The sequence below is a fragment of the Onychostoma macrolepis genome, chromosome 08 (assembly GCF_012432095.1).
Source record: "Onychostoma macrolepis isolate SWU-2019 chromosome 08, ASM1243209v1, whole genome shotgun sequence".
NCBI classification, from domain to species: domain Eukaryota; kingdom Metazoa; phylum Chordata; class Actinopteri; order Cypriniformes; family Cyprinidae; genus Onychostoma; species Onychostoma macrolepis.
In genome coordinates, this window is record NC_081162.1 from 7,613,787 (window position 1) to 7,639,428 (window position 25,642).

At 37.5% G+C, this 25,642-nt stretch overlaps 1 protein-coding gene and 1 long non-coding RNA gene across 2 annotated transcripts in view; one reads left to right on the forward strand and one right to left on the reverse strand.

Annotated features, from left to right (window-relative positions):
- Window positions 1–25,642, forward strand: part of aebp1b (AE binding protein 1b) — a 26,834-nt gene continuing 1,192 nt past the window's right edge. The window contains exons 1-22 of the mRNA XM_058785943.1: window positions 1–239; window positions 1,314–1,348; window positions 3,528–3,602; window positions 4,244–4,453; window positions 10,586–10,861; window positions 11,439–11,564; window positions 11,648–11,740; window positions 11,854–11,934; window positions 12,414–12,473; window positions 14,152–14,217; window positions 16,449–16,541; window positions 17,188–17,297; window positions 17,385–17,524; window positions 17,642–17,726; window positions 20,423–20,567; window positions 20,756–20,844; window positions 21,037–21,160; window positions 21,278–21,474; window positions 22,000–22,179; window positions 22,321–22,978; window positions 23,532–23,671; window positions 25,498–25,597. Coding sequence (XP_058641926.1) covers window positions 115–239; window positions 1,314–1,348; window positions 3,528–3,602; window positions 4,244–4,453; window positions 10,586–10,861; window positions 11,439–11,564; window positions 11,648–11,740; window positions 11,854–11,934; window positions 12,414–12,473; window positions 14,152–14,217; window positions 16,449–16,541; window positions 17,188–17,297; window positions 17,385–17,524; window positions 17,642–17,726; window positions 20,423–20,567; window positions 20,756–20,844; window positions 21,037–21,160; window positions 21,278–21,474; window positions 22,000–22,179; window positions 22,321–22,978; window positions 23,532–23,671; window positions 25,498–25,597 — 3,208 coding nt within the window. The 5' untranslated portion in view covers window positions 1–114. The remainder of the gene's footprint in view (window positions 240–1,313; window positions 1,349–3,527; window positions 3,603–4,243; window positions 4,454–10,585; window positions 10,862–11,438; window positions 11,565–11,647; window positions 11,741–11,853; window positions 11,935–12,413; window positions 12,474–14,151; window positions 14,218–16,448; window positions 16,542–17,187; window positions 17,298–17,384; window positions 17,525–17,641; window positions 17,727–20,422; window positions 20,568–20,755; window positions 20,845–21,036; window positions 21,161–21,277; window positions 21,475–21,999; window positions 22,180–22,320; window positions 22,979–23,531; window positions 23,672–25,497; window positions 25,598–25,642) is intronic.
- The window catches only part of LOC131546388 (uncharacterized), a 6,004-nt gene continuing 2,373 nt past the window's right edge, over window positions 22,012–25,642 (reverse strand). The window contains exons 2-3 of the long non-coding RNA XR_009272677.1: window positions 22,302–22,447; window positions 22,012–22,150 (exon numbers count right to left, since the gene is read on the reverse strand). This is a non-coding gene — a long non-coding RNA (uncharacterized LOC131546388). The remainder of the gene's footprint in view (window positions 22,151–22,301; window positions 22,448–25,642) is intronic.

A 25,642-nucleotide genomic window follows, 5' to 3' on the forward strand; every position in this document is an offset into this window, starting at 1 on the left:
CTCCCCTTCTCACACATTCTCTCTCTCTCCCTCTCCAGCACTCACTCTCACTTCTCTCCTCAGAAATACTGTCCGTGGATCACCTCTTCTGTTTGCGGCAGTGAATAAGGCACCATGGTGGGACTGAGGGACCAGGCAGCACTGTCAGTTCTCTGTCTGTCCCTGCTGGTTCACGTCTGGACTGTAAACGGACTGACACAACACAGCAACTCAGAGATCAGCCACACAGCCCAAAGCAACATGTGGAGGACAGAAGAGCAGGTACAAATGAAAAAAAGCTGTTGTCGGTCATGTTTTTTTTGCTCTGGTGTATAAAAATGTACTTGCACCTGCGCTTGGAGACGTCACATTTAAGAAGCTAACTTATTGAGGAAGGAAAATATTGCTGAATGCCAATACAAATGAATATGACAGACTTTCGTCCTTGTGTTTCAAAAGAATGTCATGGCTTCATTATGCTTGCAATTCACATTCGTTCTGGCTCTGTTTTGGAATGTAATGCCAGCATTTCACAAGCCAATCAATTCCCAGTGGATAAACATTGTCAGGTTGATATTTCATCCCTGAAAGCTTCAATAATATGTCTACTGGGTTTAATTATGTAAAAATGGTCATTGGGACCTAAAGTATAAGAAACTACAAAATCAGTCTCAACAGACCACAAGGGTTAAATGTGTTGTCACCTTCAACCAAGTGCAAATTTTTTGTGATTTGGAACAAAATCCAGCAACACACTGCATTTATGTTGACCGGTTATATTTTCCACATAGTTTACAGCACATTTTGAGTGGTACTTTGTAAAAACAAGAATCTCTGTCTTATGTAGTTACATGAGCAAAGCTCTTGGTTACAACAGCATACTCAATACTTGCACCTGTGCTTGGAGAAGCCAAGTCTAAGAAGCCAACTCACTGAGGAAGAAAATCGCTGCTGATCGCCAGTACAAATGAATATTTAGCTGACATGGTGTGACGAATGGAGAAGCCGAAAAACTAGCGCTGTACACATCGCAGACAGACTTTAATCCTTGGGTTTCAAAAGAACGTCACGGCTTCATTATGCTTGCAACTTGGATTAAGGAGTTAATTTAAGAGTTAATAGCAGCACTGTTGCTGAGGTTTGGAAAATATGGTTACTGGCAGGCTTTTTGGTATTCAATAACACAGCATTTCCATTAAATGCAGGGAAGCAGACTCACTCTGACATACTGGACAGATCAGAAAATTATAAAAAGTAATGGGAAAAACAGAGGAACCTTCCCAACATTGTTGAATTACCCCATGGAACCCAGTAGGAATGTATGCGTTTACTATACATGTCTTAGACAGAAATATCCATAGTGTCATTGGTCACTCTCTTAGTAGTGAGCAGCCTTTCACAAGATTTTCATAGAGATTGTTGCCTTGGTAGGAGAGTAAGAGCCCTTTTGATTGTTTTTTGTGACTTAAAGTCAACATGAAATCACTATTGACCTATGTTCCTGGTCTTATTGTGAAGGATTCATCAAAGCACATTATTCCAAGAAGAAAAGATTTTGCAATTTTTAATAATAACTTGCTCTTCTTCTGAGATGACTTTTCTTTTGCTGATGTAATAGCCTCACAGGCTATTGGTTGTCATTGGCCAATAGCAAGAATTATTTTAGCAAGCTCAAATTCGTTTTGGCTTTGTTTTGGTATGGAATGCCAACCTCTCACAATCCAATCAATTCCAGGTTGATCAAATCAAGTGCCACCCTACTTCTTTTTTCTTGTTGAATTTACTTTTATTTAAAAAAAAAATGGCACATTGACCAAGTAAAATGAGTTTTGAACAGGGTTTCATGTTAGGGTTTCAGGTTTCAAGGGATAGTTCACCCAAAAATGAAAAGTCTGTCATTAATTACTCACCCTCATGTCGTTCCAAACCCGTAAGACTTCTTCGGAACACAAATTAAGATATTTTTGATGAAATCTGAGAGCTTTCTGACCCTGCATAGACAGCAACGTAACTACCATGTTTAAGGCCCAGAAAGGTAGTAAGGACATAAAATAGACCATGTGACATCAGTGGTTTAACCATAATTTTATGAAGCTACAAGAATAATTTTTGTGCACAAAGAAAACAAAAATAATGATTTCATTCAACAATTTCATCTCTTCTCTTCATATTCACTGCAGTACATAGTACCACTGACGCAGGAGCCGGCGTTCTGACGTGCATCTCTCTTAGTTCATTGTCTGTATATTCTGGTTCAAATACGTAAGGCTGGGCAAGAAAATTTGCAAGTCGTTCTCTCTATTGAAATGTTCAGACGTGTTTATGAAAACATGTTTTATGTACAGTGTGTGCATGCATGCGTCGTATACTCTCTTGAACTCGTGGCAAAGGCTGTCATGGAAGAAGAAATTATTGAATAAAGTCGTTGTTTTCGCTTTCTTTGCGCACAAAATTTATTCTTGTAGCTTCATAAAATTACAGTTGAACCACTGATGTCACATGGTCTATTTTGTCGATGTTCTTGGTACCTTTCTGGGCCTTAAACTGGTAGTACCCTTGCTGTCTATGGAGGGGCAGAAAGCTCTCTGATTTCATTAAAAATATCTTAATTTGTGTCCTGAAGATGAACGAAGGTTTTACGGGTTTGGAACGACAAGAGGGGGAGTAATGACAGAATTTTCATTTTTGGGTGTTCGTTTTAACATCCTTGGCTACTTGCCTCGGTTTTGGCGCAGCTGTGGCTCTTGAATCTGAAGATGCTCTGGTATACCAGCTAGACTTCAAACACACCTGTGCACCAGCCCAGGCTTTGCTCCCATCTGTTAGGACAGAGACGGTCAGGCTGAAAAGGGTCAGACGTTTGATTCTTTGCCAATCTGTAAAATCTGATCTTGGAACTGACCTTATAAAGTTTTAAAAGCAAACTGTTCTCCAGGAAACACTTGGAAGATAGTATTTTTTGGAAATTTCTGAACAGTTTGAAAAGAGTTTTACCATTATGCATGGAAAGAAACTGTGAAACCCAGTGACCTCTGTCATTTGTCCTGTTTCACCCTAAACTGCGTAGTAGTGGTTTGTGCACATGCTCTGGTGTTCATGTGGACGCTATGAGTTTGACTGATCATGTTCTTGCTTTTCTCCTCATCATTTTCTTTTTTGCCTCTCTGGCAATAAAAATTGCAAAAAGGTAAAAAAAAAACAGGGTTTTGAACCCCGCTTCATTGTGAGCCTGTGCTGATTGACAGCTAAGTAAACTATTGCCAGATTACTCCTGAGGACTGGCGTTGTGGACTAGCTCTGTGTAGGTAATGACTTCACAGCAACAGGCAAGAATGTTGCTTAAAACTTTCCCAGCAGGGAAGAAACTGCCCTTTGGAGACGGGACAGGATGAGTTTCAAGAGCCAGAGCGTCTGTGTCAACATATGAGGCTATGAACTCTAAATGGGACAGTCTGTGTGCGTAGTAGAGTGCAGCTTCAATTAAATATGAGTTGACAATGTGGAAAAATGTGGAAATGAAGAGCCAAAAATCATTTATGTTTCTCTAGGTCTTCGGCGAGTGAAGATAATCCCATCCTATGCAAAGATTCGAGTTGGACAACACAAACGATTGATTTGCAAAGGTGAGAAGACAGTTTAACAATAAAATAATAGTCCTGTTATCATTTACTCAACCTCATGTTTTTCCAAACCATTTCTTTTCTTCCATGGATAACAAAAGGTGAATTTTTGGAGAACACCTTGGCTACTCTTTTCAATATATTGAAACTGAAGGGGATTGGATCGGTCAAATTCCAAGATGACAAGCTACGAGTATTTTTAAGTCATATGAGGTTTGTGTGAGGGACAGACAGAAATGTAAGTCATCATTCACTAAATAAACGAGCCAATAAAGCTCTAAGTTGGACTACAAAATTCAAATGCGTTCCATTTGAGACTAAATTTCATTGACATTAATGGCACCACACAGTATTTCATATGAGAGCATGGGGGACATTTTAATTGATGAAAACATAAATTGCAGTCTGTTCTTCACACAAAGCTATCAAATGGCTTGGAATAGAGTGCAAAAGTAGTTTGAAAAGAACAACTAGGAAATTCATCTAAAAGTTCTTTTGTTTCCATGGAAGAAAGAAAGTCATAGGGGTTTGGAACAGAATTAGACTGAATAATGAAAACATTAGGCAGTGTTTGAACTTGCACTTGTTGTTGAACTAGCTCACATGCTAATTCAGTCCAATAATTTTTCTCTGTTCTTTCTTAGTTTATGGGGATTCAGAGGAGATCAACTGGTTTTCTCCTAATGGTGATAAGATTCTGAGAAGACATGACAATCTCGTGGTGCACAATCGTGGCAATTCCTTGTCCACTCTCATTGTTCTCAATGCCAATTTAAACAATGCTGGCATATACAAATGTGCGGCCAGAAATGGGGACATAGAATCACAAGCCACAGTCAAGCTGAACATCCTTTGTAAGTATTTACATTATATAATTATTATCACAAATATTATGATAAGAAGTGAAATCCAGTTTTTATGACTATATGACAGTCTTTATGACTAATTTAACATTCTGCATTCATTGTTTTGTCAGTAACTGTTAAAATGAGTCTGTCCTCGCTGCAGCCTTTGCATTCGCAAAGTGGGGCTGTCATTAAATCTAGTATTAAATGTAAATTAAACTGTAATTACGAGATATATAGGTGTGTTTCATAGGCTTACACAAATAGTATACTGTGATTTTAAACCAGTAGTGCAGGCTATTCAAACTTATTTAAGCAAGGATGGCGCAGTTTTGAATGAACGAGTTTATTTTTTATTCGTTTGGTTCGTTTTGGAAATACAAATCTACTAATTACAATTTTGTTTGTTCTTTATGAAAAAATGGGTTCTATTGTCTTTATTTTTCCATAATAGTCTTATAGTTCTGTCAATAATTCGTTCATGAATCACTTATTATTTTTCGTTCTCACTCTCTGTTCTATAGGCCTACATGACAGAGTATAAAAGTTATAGGCCCACTAAAATATGCGGACATCTTTTTTATACAGAATAAAAATAAAAAGAAGAAAAACAATCCTGTCAGTCGGGGTTCCGTTAGCCAATAGACCCCTTATCCCGGGTTTTCACAGTCAATCCTATGTCCAACAAATAAATACACACACAGTCGGGGACAAGGTATATTAACACAAAGATGACCATTTCTATTTTTTTGTGTGTTATTCATATGCAAGTTAAATCCCTGGAGATAGATAGACCTAATGGCTAAACATACCATCCATTCCATTACGAGAGCACGCTCTCTCTCTCTCTCTATGGAGACTTTTTTTGAGTGTTTTGTATTGTATCAGACGATGTGTGAAAAGCAATTAATAAAACATTTATTTTACCTGACTGAGGTGTTATTAGCGAGGTAAAGTCTTAATATAAATTTAACGGTTTATTATTATTATTATTATTAGCCTATTGAAAATGTTTGTAATAGCTATATTAGAATAATATAAAATCTAAATAAAATAAATGGATCGGCATTAATTTAATATCCCCAATTAAATTTAAATAAACACGGATACAATCAAAAAAGACATGTAGGCTAACTCTGTCAGAGTGATGTATATCTTTATAATTAGCTATTTACTGTGCAACGTCTGCATATGAAGAGTTCATTTGCAAAAACAGATAACTCATGTCAGAAATCATGTTTCTTCATTGTGCATTCCAATTAATATCAATCAAACTGCAGTTGGGTTATTTTGACTAGGTTAAAAAAATGCTTTTGCAAATAAACTCTTCATATCATGTTACAGTGCTTATTGTATCCTTATAATAATGGATACAGCACTGATGTGGGCATCCTGGCGATAACATATGAAAAAAAACAAAAAAACTTTGAAGTCGCCAGTAAAGACAAAAACATTGTGGATGAATTTAGACATTAAAGTTTTTACATTGTAATGTAATGTAGGTCAAAAACCCTTGCTACATGTACTGCGTTATACTTGACTTAGACTAAGTCATTAGACTAAGTTGCTTTGGATAAAAGCGTCTGCAAAATGATTAAATGTAAATAAAAATATGACTTTATTTGAGACCTATACAGTGCATGCGCGTAAAACATCCACTACGTAGTGGATATAGTCCAGTGCTACAGGCTGCAGCGAGGACCTCTTAATTAAAATACTGAACTATGTGACTTTACTACATGTATTCATTTAGGAGACGCTTTTATCAAAAGTGACTAAAATAAGGAATACAATAAGCTGTTCATCATAAGGAGGCAATAATACAAAAAGTGGTGTTTGAATATATTTGTGACCCTGGACCACAAAACCAGTCTTTAAGTATCAATTTTTCGAAATCTGAAAGCTGAATAAATAAGCTTTCCATTGATGTATGGTTTGTTAGGATCGGGCAATATTGGCTGAGATACAACTATTTTAAAATCTGGAATCTGAGGGTGCAAAAAAATCTAAATATTTAGAAAATCGCCTTTAAAGTTGTTCACATGAATTCTTAGCAATGCATATTACTAATCAAAAATGACGTTTTGATATATTTACAGTAGTAAATTTACAAAATATCTTCATGGAACATGATCTTTACTTAATATACTAATGATTTTTGGCATAAAGAAAAATCTATAATTTTTGTATTTTTGGCTAACCCCATCGACTTAAGACTGGTTTTGTGGTCCAGGGTCACATTTAGTGTTTCAAATATGAATGTGTTAAAATGTGTTTACACTTAAATGTGCTGTAAGTGATTAACATTTTGCTAACTTTTGCCATTTTGCAATCTTCAACCACCCCTTCTCAAAACCTGCCCTTCAGTGTCAGCTACCGCAATATGAGCAAACATGCAAAATGAATCACTAACAGACTCTCTGATGGATGTTCAATTTCTTTATCATTAAAAAAATGTCATAATCTTACTATATAGAGGTAGAATATAGATTTACTCATCAGTAGAGGTCTAAACATTTCATCCATTGTTATTAAGGATGTAGCACTATCTGATCACTTCTGTATTTTCTTTGATATATTGATCTCTGTTAACACTGAATCTAGATCTGTCTCTGTCAGAAATAGATGCATTAACGAGAACACCAGTGCGCTATTTATGAAGGCTATATCTTTAACACCAAGCATTTCTGCAGACTCTGTTGATCTTCTCCTGGATTCTTTTAACTCAAAAGTTGAGAATGTTATTGATGATATTGCTCCGGCAAGGGTCTGCAAGAAGAATGGCAGACAAAAATCACCATGGAGAAAATCAACAGCAGTTCAGAGTATGAAAAGACAATGCAGAAAAGCTGAGCGGATGTGGCGGAAGACAAAACTTGAAATTCACTATAGCATCTATAAAGACAGCCTTCATGCTTTCAATGTGGAACTAGCCACAGCTAGACAGACCTTCTTCTCAAACCTTATAAACAGTAACTTAAACAACACCCGCACTCTTTTTGCTACTGTGGAGAGACTAACAAACCCCCCAAGTCAAATTCCCAGTGAAATGCTCTCCGACAGTAAATGCTATGAGTTTGCTTCCTCCTTTTCTGAGAAGATCAATAATATCAGAAAGGAGATTGGCATATCTACTTTTGCAGAGGTCACACAGATTCGACCGCAATTTCAAAAAGAAGTGACTATGTCTGTTTTTGAAGCAATTTATAGCAAAATGTTGGAAGAAATAGTACAGCACCTTAAATCGTCAACCTGCTATCTTGACACACTTCCCAACATCTTTTTTCAAAAGTGTGCTTAACTGTTTAGAAGCAGATCTCTTAGAAGTGGTTAACGCCTCACTTCTTACTGGGACTTTTCCAAACTCCCTGAACACAGCAGTTGTTAAGCCCCTTCTGAAAAAGCGCAATCTTGATAACACAATGTTGAACAACTATAGACCAATATCAAATCTTCCTTTCATAGGTAAGATTATTGAAAAGGTGGTTTTTAATCAGCTGAACAACTACTTAAACTCAAATGGATACCTGGACAATTTTCAATCTGGTTTCCGAGCGCATCACAGTACAGAGACCGCGCTTATTAAGATAATAAATGATATTCGCCTCAATTCTGATTTTGGCAAAATATCAGTGCTGGTGCTAGTAGATCTTAGTGCTGTGTTTGACACTGTTGATCATAACACTTCTAGAGAGACTGGAAAACTGGGTCGGGCTTTCTGGGATGGTACTCAGATGGTTCAGGTCATACTTAAAAGGGAGAGGTTATTATGTGAGTATAGGAGAGCATAAGTCTAAGTGGACGTCCATGACATGCGGAGTCCCACAAGGCTCAATTCTTGCACCACTCTTGTTTAGCCTGTATATGCTCCCACTAAGTCAAATAATGAGAAAGAACCAAATTGCCTATCACAGCTATGCTGATGATACCCAGATTTACCTAGCCTTATCTCCAAATGACTATAGCCCCATTTACTCCCTCTGCCAATGCATTGATGAAATTAACAGTTGGATGTGCCAGAACTTTCTTCAGTTAAACAAGGAGAAAACTGAAGTCATTGCATTTGGAAACAAAGATGAAGTTCTCAAGGTGAATGCATACCTTGACTCTAGGGGTCAATCAACTAAAAACCAAGTCAAAAATCTTGGGGTGTTTCTAGAGACAGACCTTAGTTTTAGTAGTCATGTCAAAGCAGTAACTAAATCAGCATACTATCATCTTAAAAACATTGCAAGAATTGGATGTTTTGTTTCCAGTCAAGACTTGGAGAAACTTGTTCATGCCTTTATCACCAGCAGGGTGGATTATTGTAATGGTCTCCTCACCGGCCTTCCAAAGAAGACCATTAGACAGCTGCAGCTCATCCAGAACGCTGCTGCCAGGATTCTGACTAGAACCAGAAAATTTGAGCATATCACACCAGTCCTCAGGTCCTTACACTGGCTTCCAGTTACATTTAGGATTGATTTTAAAGTACTTTTACTCGTTTATAAATCTCTAAATGGCCTAGGACCTAAATACATTGGAGATATGCTCACTGAATATAAACCTAACAGACCACTCAGATCATTAGGATCGAGTCAGTTAGAAATACCAAGGGTTCACACAAAACAAGGGGAGTCCGCTTTTAGCTATTATGCCGCCTGCAGTTGGAACCAGCTTCCAGAAGAGATCAGATGTGCTAAAACATTAGCCACATTTAAATCCAGACTCAAAACTCATCTGTTTAGCTGTGCATTTGTTGAATGAGCACTGTGCAACGTCCGAACTGATTGCACTATGTATACTCACTTTCTATTCTTAAATGTTTTAAATTCTTTTTAAATAAATTTTTAAATAACTTTGTTTTTATTGTTGTGATTATTATTATTTTTAATTTCTTGTTATTATTATTTTTAATGACTGTTGCACTTCCTTTTATGTAAAGCGCTTTGAATTACCACTGTGTATGAAATGTGCTATATAAATAAACTTGCCTTGCCTAAACAGACCTTAAAATTGACTGTGCAAAATTTTATTATTATTTTATGTCATAGAAATTATTTGTATATGTAGAGAAATCTGGAGCAGAAGTGACTAGAGGGGCTGTGTGAATCATGCTTGAATTAGTGAGTCGTCCAGAACAATGTGTTGGAAGTTTGGAGGGAATTATCAAAGTGTAGCCAGACATCCTGGTAGACACAGATACATTCCTTTTCTCTTTGTACATTCCTGTTACAAAGCGTCCAAGAAACATGGGTTGATTGAGGGAGTCAGTGTTGCAGAAAACTAGACTACCAGAATTGGCTGATTCTAGGTATGATTTCCCGAAACTTCTTGCATTTGATTAAGCAGCTCAAATCAATTAAGCCTGGCAAGATTTTGGTCATGACAGACTCAAACAAAACAGACATGACAGATACTTTTGTTTACAGCTGTGAGATATGTCTACACTCTTTAAAATCACTCTTAAAAAAGCTTAAAATAACTTTTAGGAACTGTTCGGAAGAGGTTACCTAAAATCGTTAAAACCTAAAAGCCCCATTTTAGAACATTCAGTTTTAGCAGGTACTTAACATCAGAGAGAGGTTTAACTCGCAGTAAACACTGAAAAAAGCTTAAACTAGTGGGGAAAAGTGCTTCCAAATAGGACTTGCATTATACTTGGAGAATATTTGGACTTTTTGTCAATTTATTTAGAGTCAAAAGTAAACTGAATAATGGAATTTAACTGTATTTTTTGTTTATATATATATATATATATATATATCTTGCAGAGACATTTGACTGTGGGTTTAAAGTATGGTCAACTTTGCAATGTATTCTAGCCACGAACCACCTACACGGACAGACCATCCAACCGACATGTGACATCCAAAAACTGCACTTTGTAAACACGGCCTGTAAACCCTGGAATGGAAATTGCGTAATTGCAACCAATAAGATTATTGTTTTTGGAAAGTGACAGTTTTGTTTCCAATATGCATCCGACAGTTTGAGACTAACCGCAAAGTAACCTTCAACTAGCTCTTACATGAACTAGATGTATGGTTATAGTTTATGATTGAGCTATAAAGTTTTCTCACTTGTTCCAAAATTCAAGAGTTATTTTTTGCCAGGTTGTTTTTTTCATTCTCTTTCATTTTTTCTGTGTTCTTTAAGCCAAGAGAATGCGTCGAGAAACTGAGAGGGAGGGAAGAGGAAAACGACAGAAAGAGCCCAAGCCCACCAAGAAGCCCAAAGCTCCCAAGCCCACCAAGAAACCCAAGGGCGAGAAGAAGAACAAAGGAGAGAAGGGTGGGAAGAAGAAAGGCAAGAAGAACAAGGAGGAGACCACCACTATGACCACCACCACCACTGTGGCTCCCACAACCACTGTGGCCATTGAGTACGATGAGGAGTTTTATGACCCTGAACCTGACCAATACTGGGATGAAGGTTAGAAAAGCCCTTCTCATTAAAAAGACTCAGTCTTTTAGATCTGTGTATTTTTGGTGTGGACTGGAGCAGAACAGTGACCGCCTTGGTTCTGTAGAAGTGCATTTCCCACTTGTTTTCTCCATGGGGATTTCAAAACATTCTTTATAAAGACTCAACGACCAAACCAACCAGCGATGAATCATTCAGAGATTGATCATAACATTGCACACTCTGATTTGAAGCAAAACAGTATATGACTATCAAATTACAAATGAATTACCTCATCCAATGAAGCATTGTGAATGCCATAAAATATAAAACTGTTGAAATGCGTTTATTTAGATTTGTATGGTAACAGCAGCTTCTCTGATTGGTGGATCTCTCCTCAGGAATTATGGGTGGTGTAGTTCTTCACCTGGAATTCAGCTATTTGTCCATTTAAAAAAAAATGAATTGTGGCTTCTACTGAAGCATATATCATTGTTAAACAACCTTGGAGAACATGCTGCACCTGGAATACAATCAAGATTTCATTCCATGGAATATGACTCATTAGAATTGACTTGCACTCACAAAGACTGTTTGGTATCCACAGAATTTCTTGCGGAGACAACAACAGCAGCAGCAAAGCCCACAGACCCTCCAACAGAGAAAACCACAGAATTCCCAACGGACTTTCCTCCCGACACAGATGAGTATTCCCCGCCTTATCCTGACTCATGTAAGCAGAATACCACTCATGTCTGTATAAATAAACACCACTTTTGTTCGTCATGATCAACACTTCCTTTTACCTATTTGTAGATGATGACTATTGGAAGGTGGATGAACCCACACCTACAACATCTGTGATCGCCGGCCGTCCACCTGATGAAGATGATTACTGGGATGCCAGATGTGAGTCTTCCAGTAATTAAGGTTTTTACATTAATTATGACCTGTAGTTAGTAATGGTCACATATGACTGATTGTTCAGCTAATAAACTTATACGTTTATTCTTTGGGAACAGACGAGGTGGCAGAAAACATGCCTTTCCCTGATGGCAAAGAGATCAGCTCTACCGACAATGACTGGCATTACACTACCACAGGTAAACCTATCATTACTTCTAAACACTGTGTCCTATTCAATATAAAATGAGAATAAATTACGATTTATTAAATGTTCTTGTGCTCCTTCTTTGTTTTACTATTACTGCAGACTGCTGCTACTACTGTATCTTAAAATTACGTCATGTCTCCATTATGTAATTGTAACTATAGTTCTAAAACATGTTAAACACAGACAAAAAAAAGTAGACTTGTTTTAGTAATACATTTGACATTACAAAACTGTGAATTTAAGCACCCTGTAAATTTGTGTGTGAATCAAATAAAAAGTTAACCACAATATACACCCATTTTGTTTTTACGCCATTAAAAATCCACAATGTCTGGTGTGGTTCTTACAAAAGACAGCAGACCAGCGGCGACAGACATTTAGCAAACATTTTATGAGTCATTAAAGTTTCTCTACTGTACTGTCAATAAAACTCCCAAATTGAACCATTTCTTTTCTTTTCTGTCACAGAAGAGCCCACCATCCCTCCATTTGAAAACAACTGGTATGAAGAATATGAATATGGACATGGTACATACTGCTTTGTTGCTCTAGTCTATTTTAAAAAGAAAACAAACAAAGTGAGACTGCATGAGAGGTGTTTGCCTCACTCTCATCTTAATGAGCGTACAGACAGCGTGACCTGTCATTTCTGCACTCAAATAAACAGTTTCAGAGACGCAGAGGTGCCGCTTGATGTCAGGCTGAAAATTTTAAGTCATGTTGCCATTAGATGAAAATTACTGTTGTTGTGCAGCGTATCTCCTCCCCAACTAAATCTTACTCATAAAATGAAAAGAAAAAAACGCTAACACTTTGCAGTATGGTTGATAAAATTAGTCAATGAAAAAATACTTCAGTAACACTTTATAAGGTTCCACTTGTTAACTATATTTAATGCATTAACTAACAATGAGCATTACATTTCGTTAATAAAAATAAAACTGTTCATTCTTAGTCCATGTTAGCTCAGGTCCATTAACTAACATTAATACTACTTTTCATATTAATAATGTATTAGTAAATGTTGAAATCAACATTAACTAAGATTAATAAATGCTTTAGAAGTATTTTGCATTGTTAGTTTAACTAATGTGGTTAACTAATTTTTACAAATGGAACCTTATTGTAAAGTGTTACCAATACTTTTAAAGCATTTATTAATTTTAGTTAATATTAATTTCAAAATTTACTAATACTTTACTAAAATCCAAAGTTGTATTTGTTAATATTTGTAATAGATTTGAGCTAATATGAATAAACAACGAATAGTTGTACTCCTTTTGACTTAAACAAAGATTATTAAATACTGTAACATATGTTTTGCTCATTGTTAGTTATTGTTAGTTGATGAATTAACTAATGTTGTTAACTTATTGGACCTTATTGTAAAATACCTTAAGTGCATTTAGAAAAAAGCTTTTGATTTCTGTTATTGAGATTTACGAGGTAAAATGATATGTGGTGCGTGGAGCACTTATCTTAGAGAAAATTTTATTAAGTAACGGAACTCCTGGAGTAAAAAAAAAAAAAGTCACACGTTTCTGATTATGCAGCCAGAGCCTGTTTTTATTAGGGTATAAAAATGGAAATCTGGCAAAAGCCTTGAGGACAATTTTGATTTGATTATCTGATTCAGTTTTTATCTAATCCACTTAAGCTGCAAATATGACTTTCAGCCAGTATTGTCTTATATATTTTGAATTTAGTATTTGGTTTATCCTCTTTTGCTTTAATGAAGATAGATAGATAAGTTCACATGATCCATGTAATTTACTTGATTAGTGACCTAAAAGCTCAGAATTTGGATTATTTCTTAAGGTCATTGCATAAAATCCGAAAAAAAAATAAAGTCCAAAATTTTCGTCCGAATTTTTTGCACGTTGAAAAATAAATACAAGCTCACGTTGTGTCAATCACGTTTACACACTGCCTCCGAAACTTTCGTCCGTCATAAAAAAAAAAAAAATCGGATCAGGTTCGATTTTCTGCGTTTACGCATCTGTAACAAGCAATTTGATAGGAAAGGATGACAAATACAAAAATTTCAGACTCAGTGTGCAAGGACCTTTACTCATATGTTGTAACTTCTAATTTTTCAAATTCAATGGTCTCAGACATGTCAAACTTGCTGTAATTGTTTAATGTGTGACACTGAACTGTTATTTAGTGCTTTCACTTACACCGTTGGTTTCTGATTTGTCAACAGAAAGGAAACTGGAAGAGGAGAAGGAAAGAGAGAGAGAAAGAGAAAGGAAAGAGCAAGAGGAAAAAGGTACAGTGTTTTATCCTCAAATAAGTTGTCAAGTTTAAAAAGCGCTGTTGTACTAAACATGTAGACACTAAACTGCAGGAACTCAACATGCACAGACATTCAGAACAACAATACAATTTAGAGGACCATAACTACCATTCAGTCTACCACAACAATAGTTTACTAATGTATTGTTTATTCCAGTAAGTGTATTGGTTTCATTCAGATACTTGGACATACAATTCACAAGCAACATCATGTCATTTAATTTGTTCTTTCATTGTAATTCATTCCATTTGTTTGGTTTGTCTTGAGCTGAAACAAAATAATACCTTACTGACAACACTGGCACAGTCCTCATCAAGCCTTTCTAACTTGCCGTCTCCAAATTCTAACTATCTGCACTACAAATTATTTAAATAACACAGTTAGCATGGAAATCACCTCTGCTTTGTCTTCCAGCTGCCCCACAATCTGCTTACACTTGATTATAGACTTTGTGGGAAATTACTGAATGACAAGCATTCATTAACAACTGTGAACAGACCCTGTTCCCATGAGCTCTGTTTTCAGTTTTGGTTCCTAACAAACTGAACAATTTCCTTTTCACTGACCTAAGACAGTGGAGCAGGACAGTTTTGATACGTAGGATACCAACCAAAATTAGAAAGCGAACTGAAAAAGTAATGAAGAAAAGTTCCAGGTTCAACAAAAGTTCAGCTCTATTAACAGCAAAATAAGCATGTGGCATCCCTCAATTTGTATAAAGGGGTCAAAGAGAGGAAATACTGTGTATATTTGATTTCATTTTAAAATGATTTTTCTAAAAAAAAAAAAAAAAGAAGAAAAAAAGATGTATAGATAATCCAGTAAATTGCTTCAGAACAGTAAATGTTCATCTTTAAACATTACCAACAAGTTATTCTTACATTTACTAAAAATCAGCAAAAAAACACATGAACCACAACCAGTTCTGGACAGTTGGACTGTTTTACTAACACTAAAAGGCCTTTTACTTGCTTAAAAAGAAAAGGCTGATGCTAACATTTAGAGGGCATTATCTTTGATTTGCGAATGTATGGTCAAGATGTAACCTGGAAAACCATTGTTACTATGATGGTCTTTGAGCATTTTAAGAACTATAACCTTCAGTTTTACAGGGCACAGATCTATATTACATCCTCCCTTCTCTGGATTGTAAAGATAAATGTAAACGGAGCACCAGAGCATTCCAGAGGATTAAGAACAGTTTGTCGAAAGAATAGCAAGAATCTGAGTTTAAGATATTTGGTGCCAGATTCATGTGTTTCATCATGTTTCTTTTTAAATTGCTCACCTGATTGTTTGTGAAAGGTAAGTTTGTTAATTTTTCATGTGTAATTTTTCAACATACTTTCTCTTTTCAGTTTAATGTGCAGAAAGTATTAGTGAGACATTCACAGGTTGATTTATATGTGGAGTGTTGCTCTGTGGTGCTGTTGAAACATTGCTCTGTTTGTTTGAGCCAAGGAGATTTATATACTGTAATAACTGATGAACGCTACCTTTTAGCATTCACATTCATTAGAATGTGAATCCGCTATTGGAATCATAACAGTTGTAGTTGATCAAATCTTTTCAACCAGTTAGCAATATGCCATGCTAGTGGCCAAGATGTTCATTTTTTTTTAGCTGAAACTGTGGTCCTTAATCATTCACATAATGCAAGTCAGTGGTTGCCCAATTTTGAGAATAAAAAAAAGCATATCAGGCAACACAAAATGAATAACCTTGGCTCCTGATAATATATTAAGGTCTTATGAAGCAAAATGATCGGTCTGTGCAAGAAACTGAATGTTATTTACTACATTATTACCTGTAATCCAGAGCCTCAGACAAACAGTCTGGAATGATGTCCAGTTCACGAATTAATCATTCTTTTAAACTGGTTCTTTTTAGTGAATTAAATGAAGCAGATCACCAAATTGGACAGAACCATCTGAAATAGTTTGTGGCTCAAGCAGTACAGATCTACAAGTTACTCAATCAAAACTCACTTTTGGACGTTCATGACAGTCACTCTGACTTGAAATGAGCCAAAATATCGGTGTATATTTTCCTATGATGCTGGTTTTTGCCAACTCGTCCAGTGATTCAGGTTTATTTTTGGATAAACTATCCCTTTAACTGCCAGGAAGTTAAGAGCTCAATCTTTATATTTTATGCTCATATCAGTGGTGAACTTTGTTTTCTCCAATAATTTGTCTCCTCAGAAAGAGAAGAGAGGAGGTATGAGGAAGAGGAAGAGGAAGAGAGAAAACCCAGGATTCCCAAACCTCCTCCACGCGTGTACAGAGAGCCTAAAAGTGAGTGATGGGGACTGGGTTTAGGCACGTAGCCAGATGGGATCCATCATGTAATAGATAACAGAGCAATAAATACACATGGGACAAAATAAACTGTGAAAAAAATAAAATAAAACACTGACATGCAATAAACTTATATAAGAGCAGTGAAGTGATGTAATACTGAGGCTCTCCCAGCTCTCAGTTCTTATCAAACAAAGACGTTTCTTAAAGCAAAACCTTGGCATTCAGTTCAGTGTCTTAGATACTAATGCTAAATTAGTTAATGCTAACAAACATAACTGAAATAGTTTTATCTTATCTCGACGAAGACTTCATTAGTTTCAAGTGAATATGAGACCTTAAAACATTTTGTAAGACTTCTGTAGCTGTTTTTAAGTCATTACAGATGCTGAATCCTGCCAAATCCTGTTCCAATTCCACAGCTGGTTCTTTTCAAAGGAAATTCCAAATGTCCTCCCTGCTCATGAAACAGTTGCATTGATGTAGTCCTTCATCTTCAGGCACATTACTCTAGAACAAATTGTTTTGAAGTTATACATTGTTAAATGTAGGTTGTAAGGTATAGTTTTAAGTTAAATATAAGTTATTACGCTCCATTATAGTCTATATTAAGTTTTTTTTTCTGGCTTGCATTGTCTGTCAGTATGTCCTCCTCTGGGTATGGAGTCTCATCGCATAGAGAATGACCAGCTATTGACTTCCTCTGTTTATCAACATCGCTATGGCTCACACAGAGCTCGTCTCAATATTCAGGTACAAACATATGCAGATACTCACTCTGAAAATAAATACTGGCATGACTGAAATGTATAGGAAATATAATGTTGTGTCATCTCACAGGCGTCTGGTGATGAAGATGATATGAATGGTGGGGCATGGTGTGGTAACCCTGATGAGAAGGTGCACTGGATTGAACTGGATGCTCGCACACTAACAGAGTTCACTGGTGTTATCACTCAGGGTCGAGATGACCCCTTAGAGTAAGACATACAATAAAAACCTTGCAGCCTATGCACAGTATGCTTAATTGTGTTTAGGACCTACCAAACTATCTAAAGTCTACATCTACAGTCCTTGTTCTTGTTTTGTTGTTTCAGGAGCGACTATGTGTCTTCATACTATGTGGCGTTTAGTAATGACAGCAGAGAGTGGACCGTCCTTGATGATGGATATGCTGAATGGGTAGGTTACCAGATTGTCATCATTTTTGTCGTCGTCTTTTGGTTGCCAAATCTTTCCGTGGTGCTTAAAGAAAAGATAATTCACCCAAAATGTAAAATTCTGTCATTTACTCACCCTCAAGTTGTTTCTTTCAGCTGAACGCAAGTTTTTGAATAAAACAAGGATTACTGGAGTATGCTTTACAACCCAAATTCCAGAAATGTTGGGACATTTTTTTAAAATTTGAATAATTTAAATAAGACTTTCAAATCTCATGAGCCAATATTTTATTCACAATAGAACATAGAGAACATAACAATTGTTTAAACGAAGAAATTTTACACTTATCCACTAAATGAGCTCATTTCAAATTTGATGCCTGCTACAGGTCTCAAAAAAGTTGGCACGGGGGCAACAAATGGCTGAAAAAGCAAGAAATTTTGAAAAGATTCAGCTGGGAGACATCAGGTCTGTAACATGATTAGCTATAAAAGGGATGTCTTAGAGGCAGAGTCTCTCAGAAGTAAAGATGGGCAGAGGCTCTCCAATCTGTGAAAGAGTGCGTAAAAAGATTGTGGAATACTTTAAAAACAACGTTCCTCAACGTCAAATTGCAAAGGCTTTGCAAATCTCATCATCTACAGTGCATAACATCATCAAAAGTTTCAGAGAAATTGGAGAAATCTCTGTGTGTAAGGAACAAGGTCGAAGACCTTTGTTGGATGCCTGTGGTCTTCGGGCCCTCAGACGACACTGCATCACTCATCGGCATGATTCTGTCATTGACATTACTAAATGGGCCCAGGAATACTTCCAGAAACCACTGTCGGTAAACACAATCCGCCGTGCCATCTGCAGATGCCAACTAAAGCTCTGTCATGCAAAAGCCACACCTTCCAGCGTGTTATCAGCGTTCAGTTCAAAAGCCAGCATCTCTGATGGTATGGGGGTGCATAAGTGCATACGGTATGGGCAGCTTGCATGTTTTGGAAGACACTATGAATGCTGAAAGGTATATAAAGGTTTTAGCTGCAGTATGTGGTTTTACATATGTTACTCTATTACAACAGCATGGTTTTGTAGTAGTAGAGTCCGGGTGCTGAATTGGTCTGCCTGCAGTCTAGATCTTTCACCTATAGAGAACATTTGGCGCATCATTAAACAAAAAATACGTCAAAGACGACCATGAACTCTTCAGCAGCTGGAAACCTATATCAGGCAAGAATGGGACCAAATCCCAGCACCAAAACTCCAGAAACTCATAACCTCGATGTCCAGATGTCTTCAAACTGTTTTGAAAAGAAGAGGAGATGCTACACCATGGTAAACATGCCCCTGTCCCAACTATTTTGAGACCTGTAGCAGGCATCAAATTTGAAATTAGCTCATTTTGTGCATAAAATTTTAAAAATTTCTCAGTTTAAACATTTGTTATGTTATCTATGTTCTATTGTGAATAAAATATTGGCTCGTGTTATTTCATGTTTTCATTTTATTCAAATTTAAAAAAACGTCCCAACATTTCCAGAATTCGGGTTGTACAATAAAATATCTTCTTTGTTTCTTCTTCAAAATGTCATGTTTAATTAAATATGTTACTTGTTGTTTCTGAGTCATTTTGAGTGAAAATTGTTTCTATACAGTACATGTTACAGTTGGCCAGGCTAAAAGTGCCCCTATTATGCCATTTTTAACGTTCCTAATATTGTTTTGGGAATCTCCTACAATAGGTTTTCATGCATGCAAGGTCATACAACGCTTTCTTTTTCTCAAAATATGCATTTAATATCACCTTATTTTATTCACCTTACAGCACGGGTCCTTACATGATCAAGGTCCAGAAACGTAGCAAGGAGATCGGTAAAATAATCCATGTGATATCAGGGGTTCAACCGTAATTTTACAAAGCTACAAGAATACTTTTTGTATGCAAAGAAAACAAAAATAACGACTTTATTCAACAGTTGGTCTCCTCTACGTCAGCGTAGTACCATATTGGAGAATATCCGCTGGACGGAAACTGCGTACGTTCTTCTGTGTCAGCCGCACTGCGCGGATACATCTTCTACGTATATTTACGCTTTGATTTGAACAAAAACAGCACATCCAATATGCGGCTAACACAGAAAAGCGTACGCAGTTTCCGTTCAGCGGATATTCTCCAAAATGGCGCTAGGGTGACGCAGAGGAGACTAATTTGAATAAACATCTATTATTTATCATACTTACAGGTTGTGATTCAGTGGAGCAGACTGGTCCAAATTAACTGGGTACTGAGCCATATTTCTAGAGCAAGTGTTTTGTGAATGTTGAACTTCCCGAGATTAGAGAAGCAGTCGTAAAATGATGTGTTTGTGGGCCAGCCAATGTAGAACATAGGCTGGAATCATGCAAATGTGTTACCTAGTGACATGTAGCCATCACAGAATTGGGATTTGAATTACTAATGATTCGTTCAGGCTGTTCAGAGTCAATTCTTCCTTTTGGGAGACAATAACTTTATTTATCGTGCACTTTGTTAATTTTTTATTTATTTGTGGCTTTACAACTTTGCAGAGTGTTTGCATTCACCTACAGCTAAATTACCCACTGCACAAAAGACAATATTCGAAATGGCATAATAGGGGCACTTTAAAGTGCAGCTTTATTTTTTTAAATACATTATGTAATTTCAACAATTCAGTTTCTTTTTTTGTTTCTCTTCTTTTTGCTCTCAGTTATTCTTTGGTAACTCTGATAAAAACACCCCAGTGTTGTCTCAGTTTATGGAGCCGGTAGTGGCACGTTATATCCGCATCTTGCCACAGAGCTGGAATGGCACCATGTGTATGAGGATGGAGGTTTTGGGCTGCCCAGTACCTGGTGAGAGACTCGGGACCTGTTAATAGTAAACCTGTCTTTATTTTTTATTTTTTTATTTGTTTGTGCATTTTGTGCTGACAAATTATTTCCTATTACTAATATTCCTGTCTGGATCCACATTGTTTAAATACCTGTTTAATAATAGTTTAGGTATATTACACAATATTGTGCATTTGCTCTTTACTCAGATCCTCTCAGCCAGTACCAGAGTCAGAATGAAGTGACACATCGAGATGACTTGGACTATACCCATCACAACTACCTTGACATGGAGAAGGTGATTGGAGAGTACCAATGCCTGGAGCCTTATATAAGAAATACACTAGAGTTTACATTTAAGAAAATTGTGGATGGCTGCCAGGGAATTTCTCTGTTTCTAAGCCACAAAATTTGAGGTGTCATTTGTATTTGTAGCACAAATCATTTGGGACGAGTGGATTTGCAAATTTGACTTTTCTTATTGTCACAGCTCATGAAATCCATCTCTGATGAGTGTCCCAACATCACCAGATTCTACAGTTTGGGCAAGAGTTTTAAAGGTCTGGAAATTTATGCCATGGAGATTACTGATAATCCCGGGATGCATGAAACAGGTGAGGAACATCAGAGTAAATATGGAAGACATTATTCCAGTATGGTTACATGTACTGAAACAAGCAATGTGAGTGTGGTCATTATCCATTTCATGAACACATACCATCTTTCCTCAGGAGAGCCAGAGTTCAGGTACACAGCAGGTTATCATGGTAATGAGGCTTTGGGACGAGAGATTCTTCTGATGCTTATGCAGTACCTGTGTAGAGAGTATAAAGATGGCAACCCTCGAGTGCGCCACCTTGTGGATGAGACACGAATTCATCTGGTGCCATCAATCAATCCTGATGGCCACATGAAAGCTTTTGAAAAGGTGCGTTTAAAAAGTATAAAAAGCTTTAAAGTGAAATATGTGATTTCTGTGTAACTAGGTGCTTAAATAATGAAGGCTTTCAAACAGATTTCCAAAAAAGTCTTACCACCACCTATCTTGGATATTTAATATTTAGCATTTAGTATTATTACAAAAAAGCTAAAGTTGAGTTAAGCCAGAATTTGACATCTGGACTGCTAAAATTAACAGAACAATGTTTAGAAAGTGGCACATTTACTTGCTTCAGGAATTAAACCATCAGGGCTTATAGTCTTGCATAAAATTGCATAAACTGTATTTCATGTAATCAAATGCAGCTTCACATTACCAGTAGAGTATGGTGCAATCAATGCCAATGTCTTTCACTAGTTAAGTGATGCCTGATTTATCAGCTGAACAGGATTAACTGATCAATAGCAGACAAATAAATGTAGAGAAAACAGTCTACTAAATCTACAAATAGAAATTTTGATGCGACACTTTAATCTCACTAAAGTACTGTGAGCAATATCCTTTGTTTCACAGGGCTCAGAGTTGGGTAGCTGGACATTAGGACACTGGACTGAAGATGGCCATGACATCTTCCAGAACTTTCCAGACTTAAATAACATTCTTTGGGATGCAGAGGATAAGGGCATGGTGCCCAAATTGATACCAAATCACCATGTACCCATCCCTGAGGAAATAATGTTAAACAATGGCTCAGTAAGTAAGGAAATAATGCTGTGTTATGTATGTACATTTAATAAATCAAAGCACCACTCACATACTCTGGTCAAGAACGTATTGAAATTGGCTAGAGATCAGATTAAAGGACAGAAACTAACTTTATGTTCTGCCTTGCAGGTTGCAGTGGAGACTCTTGCCCTGATCTCCTGGATGGAGAGCCATCCATTTGTGCTTGGTGCCAACTTGCAGGGTGGTGAGAGACTTGTGGCATACCCCTTTGACATGCGCCGTCTCACTAAGGAGTCTGAGGAGATGGAGAAAAAACTCAATCCTAGAGCAAACAGACGTAAGCGACAGTATGAAGAAGAGGAAGAAGAAGAACCCAACCCTTACCTTCACATTGGATACCATCAAGAGAGCTACAATGGCCCCCATGAAAATGCATATAATCAAGAGAACTATGGGTACCATCAAGAAAGTTATGGGTATCACCATCAAAACCAAGGACATCATGAGGAGAGCCAAGGGTATCACGATGAGAACCAAGGCTACCATGATGAGAGCCAAAGGTACCATCACGAGGGTCACTCTGAAGGGTACCATGAGGGTTATCAAGAAGGATACCCAGAGGGATATAGGGAGGGATATGGAGAGGGTGAACCAGAAGAGGAAATCAGAGTGATTGAGGACCAATCTTTGTTCCGCTGGTTGGCCATATCTTATGCCTCTACTCACCGAACCATGACTCAGACCTTTCAGGGAGGATGCCATACTGATGACCCAACAGGTGGGCTGGGAACTGTCAACCGTGCCAAGTGGAAGCCCATCCCAGGAAGTGAGCATTAGGAACTTGTTTTGCACCATCATGTGATAGATCATTAATTGGATCATTTAGAAGGTGTCCAATCCTGCTTCTGTGGGCCCTGCAAAAGGTTAGCTTAGCCTGGTCCTGCCTGGAAGTTTCTATCTGGTGTTAAGTCTGATGTTGTCAACATTTCAAGGTCCAAATGCTTTTTCTGATAGGAAGGTGGGAACTGCAGGAAGGTGGCCCTCAAAAAGCAGAATTGGACACCCTTGATCTAGGACAGGGCTGGGCAACTTTGGTCCTGGAGGGCCACTGTCCTGCAGAATTTAGCTCCAACCCTAATCAAACACACCTGAACAAGTTAATCAATGTCTTCAAGACCACCAGAAAGCTACAGGCAGGTCTGTTTGATTAGGGTTGGAGCTAAACTCTGCAGGACAGTGGCCTTCCAGGACCGATGTCGCCCAGTCCTGATATAGGAGGATCTGTAAGATCAAACTGAATCTACGTTGACACCCTAGAGACTCTATTTTTGTAAAGATTTTCTTTTTGATACCTGTTCCTGTCCCTACCTCTCTTCTAGGTATGAATGACTTCAGCTACCTTCATACTAACTGTTTTGAGCTGTCCATTTTCTTGGGCTGTGATAAGTTCCCTCATCAGAGTGAACTTTTAAGAGAGTGGGAGCATAACAGAGAGGCCCTGCTGACCTTCATGGCTCAGGTGAGCTACTCATATCCCCATCATGGGCACGGGACAGTTGCAAGTGCTTAGAAACAGAAAATCCCTTGTGGGTAGGGCTGTGACGGTATGGGATTTTTTCTTACAAATATCGCGGTTTGGCGGTTAATTGCACGACAACCCCCCATGGAAATTAATAATACTAAAATTGTCTTCTTAATTATTAAAACAGTCAATTATATTAACAATAATAACAAAATAATATTTATTTCTATAACTTTTTTTGATATCTTTTGAGTTATGGAACATTATTATGGAACAGTCTTTGTCATCGTTTGTAACCCGTTCTTTGTACAATAAATTATTAAAAGAATAACAACCTGAGCAAGCTGCAGAAACAACAAGCCGTGCTCAACATGCCCCATTGCTTAGTTCTGGTGAGTTGTGCTAAACTTCGATTCCTATTTCTTTAGACATTGTTTTTCGGGTAACAGTCCATGGATAGAAACGCACTTGTCCAAACGCAACTTGTTGAAAATTTTGTTTGTTGAAACGCATCGTTTGTAACAGCAAATTAGGATGTCATTAATGCTATTTAACTATTAATTATGCTACATTTATAATAACAACCTTTTTAAAGTGCATCATAAAAGAGGCTTTTTTTTCTGATTTGGGTTTTTCAAAGTGCAACATAAAAAGGGAACATGAGGCTAGCTAGCCTGTCTGTACAAGTGTTCGGCTGTTGTACAACTACTGGGCCGCTTAAGTGAAACTGTTTTTAGTCCCGCTCCCGCGAGGTTATATTCCGCATCCGCACCCAACCGCTTCCGCTATATATTCACTCTTTGTTCACCCGCTGTCCGCTTAGAATAATTTTCTTCCTGACCCAACCGTTCCCGCTAAATATATATCTCGTTTCCAGATCTCACATTTAAATTTCCACTACTGAAAGAGAGCGAGATAACAAATAAAAATGTAATCTGCACAAAATGTATTTTATTGTAGGCTATTTATTTTATTCGTCTTGTCCAGAATCAAATTAGTTTTACATTTTGCTGTCAACACAATAGGAAAAAGTGTCGCAGAAAAAAAAAAGAAAAGAAATGTAGGCCTATAGGTTGTACAAAAATTGTAGCCTATTTGTTATTTTTATTCGTCTTGTCAATCAGTCATTTCAATTTATAAGCAAAATATGAACAAAACCGTTGGCTTGTAGACATTGCGAAATGAAATCACTTTTTAACATCCCTGAGAAGAATGTCCGAGTCAGACTTGCCTGACGTGGGTTTCTTAGCAGTAAACTGATCATTTTCCAGTCCAAGTTGCAGTCCTTCAAGGACAGCGCATCCACACTTTGCTTTGCCATCCTTATTCTGCTCTGTCACTCATCGACAACCTGCTCTGAAAGGAGTCGGGAAGGGGATATTGTTAAGACCGCCCACTCCCGTTCAAATTACACCAGAGTTACCGACTACTATCGAGTTTTATTTGGGAATTTAATCCTGCGTCGCAAGAAATCTGGTCGGGTCCCACGGAATGCAGACCTCTAGCTTCCTCCTGCAAATACCTTGCAAAAAAAGTGCGGTGATGACCTCAACACTGCGGTCAGCATCTCATTACTGCGGTTATCATCACAGCCCTACTTGTAGGTAAGACTTTGAGAACCCTGCGCCAGTGTTGTAGTACTTGAGTCTGGACAAAACCATATAAAATCCGTATCAAGGTCAAGATCCTATTTTCGAGGCAAGCTCCTTGTTGAGTCCAAATGCTCCTAAAAATACGGTCCTGGAATCAGGCATGAGGTGGACTTCAGTCTGACTACAACACTGCCCTGCGCAACCTTATATTAACCAGGGTCCTTTTCCCAGGTGCATCGGGGCATTAAGGGAGTTGTGAGGGATAAGGAGGGCAACCCTATTTCCAATGCCACGGTGTCTGTGGAGGGAGTCAACCATGATGTTAGGACAGGTGAGATATTTTCTGTTGTTCTGAAAATTTCCCTGTTTTTATGGC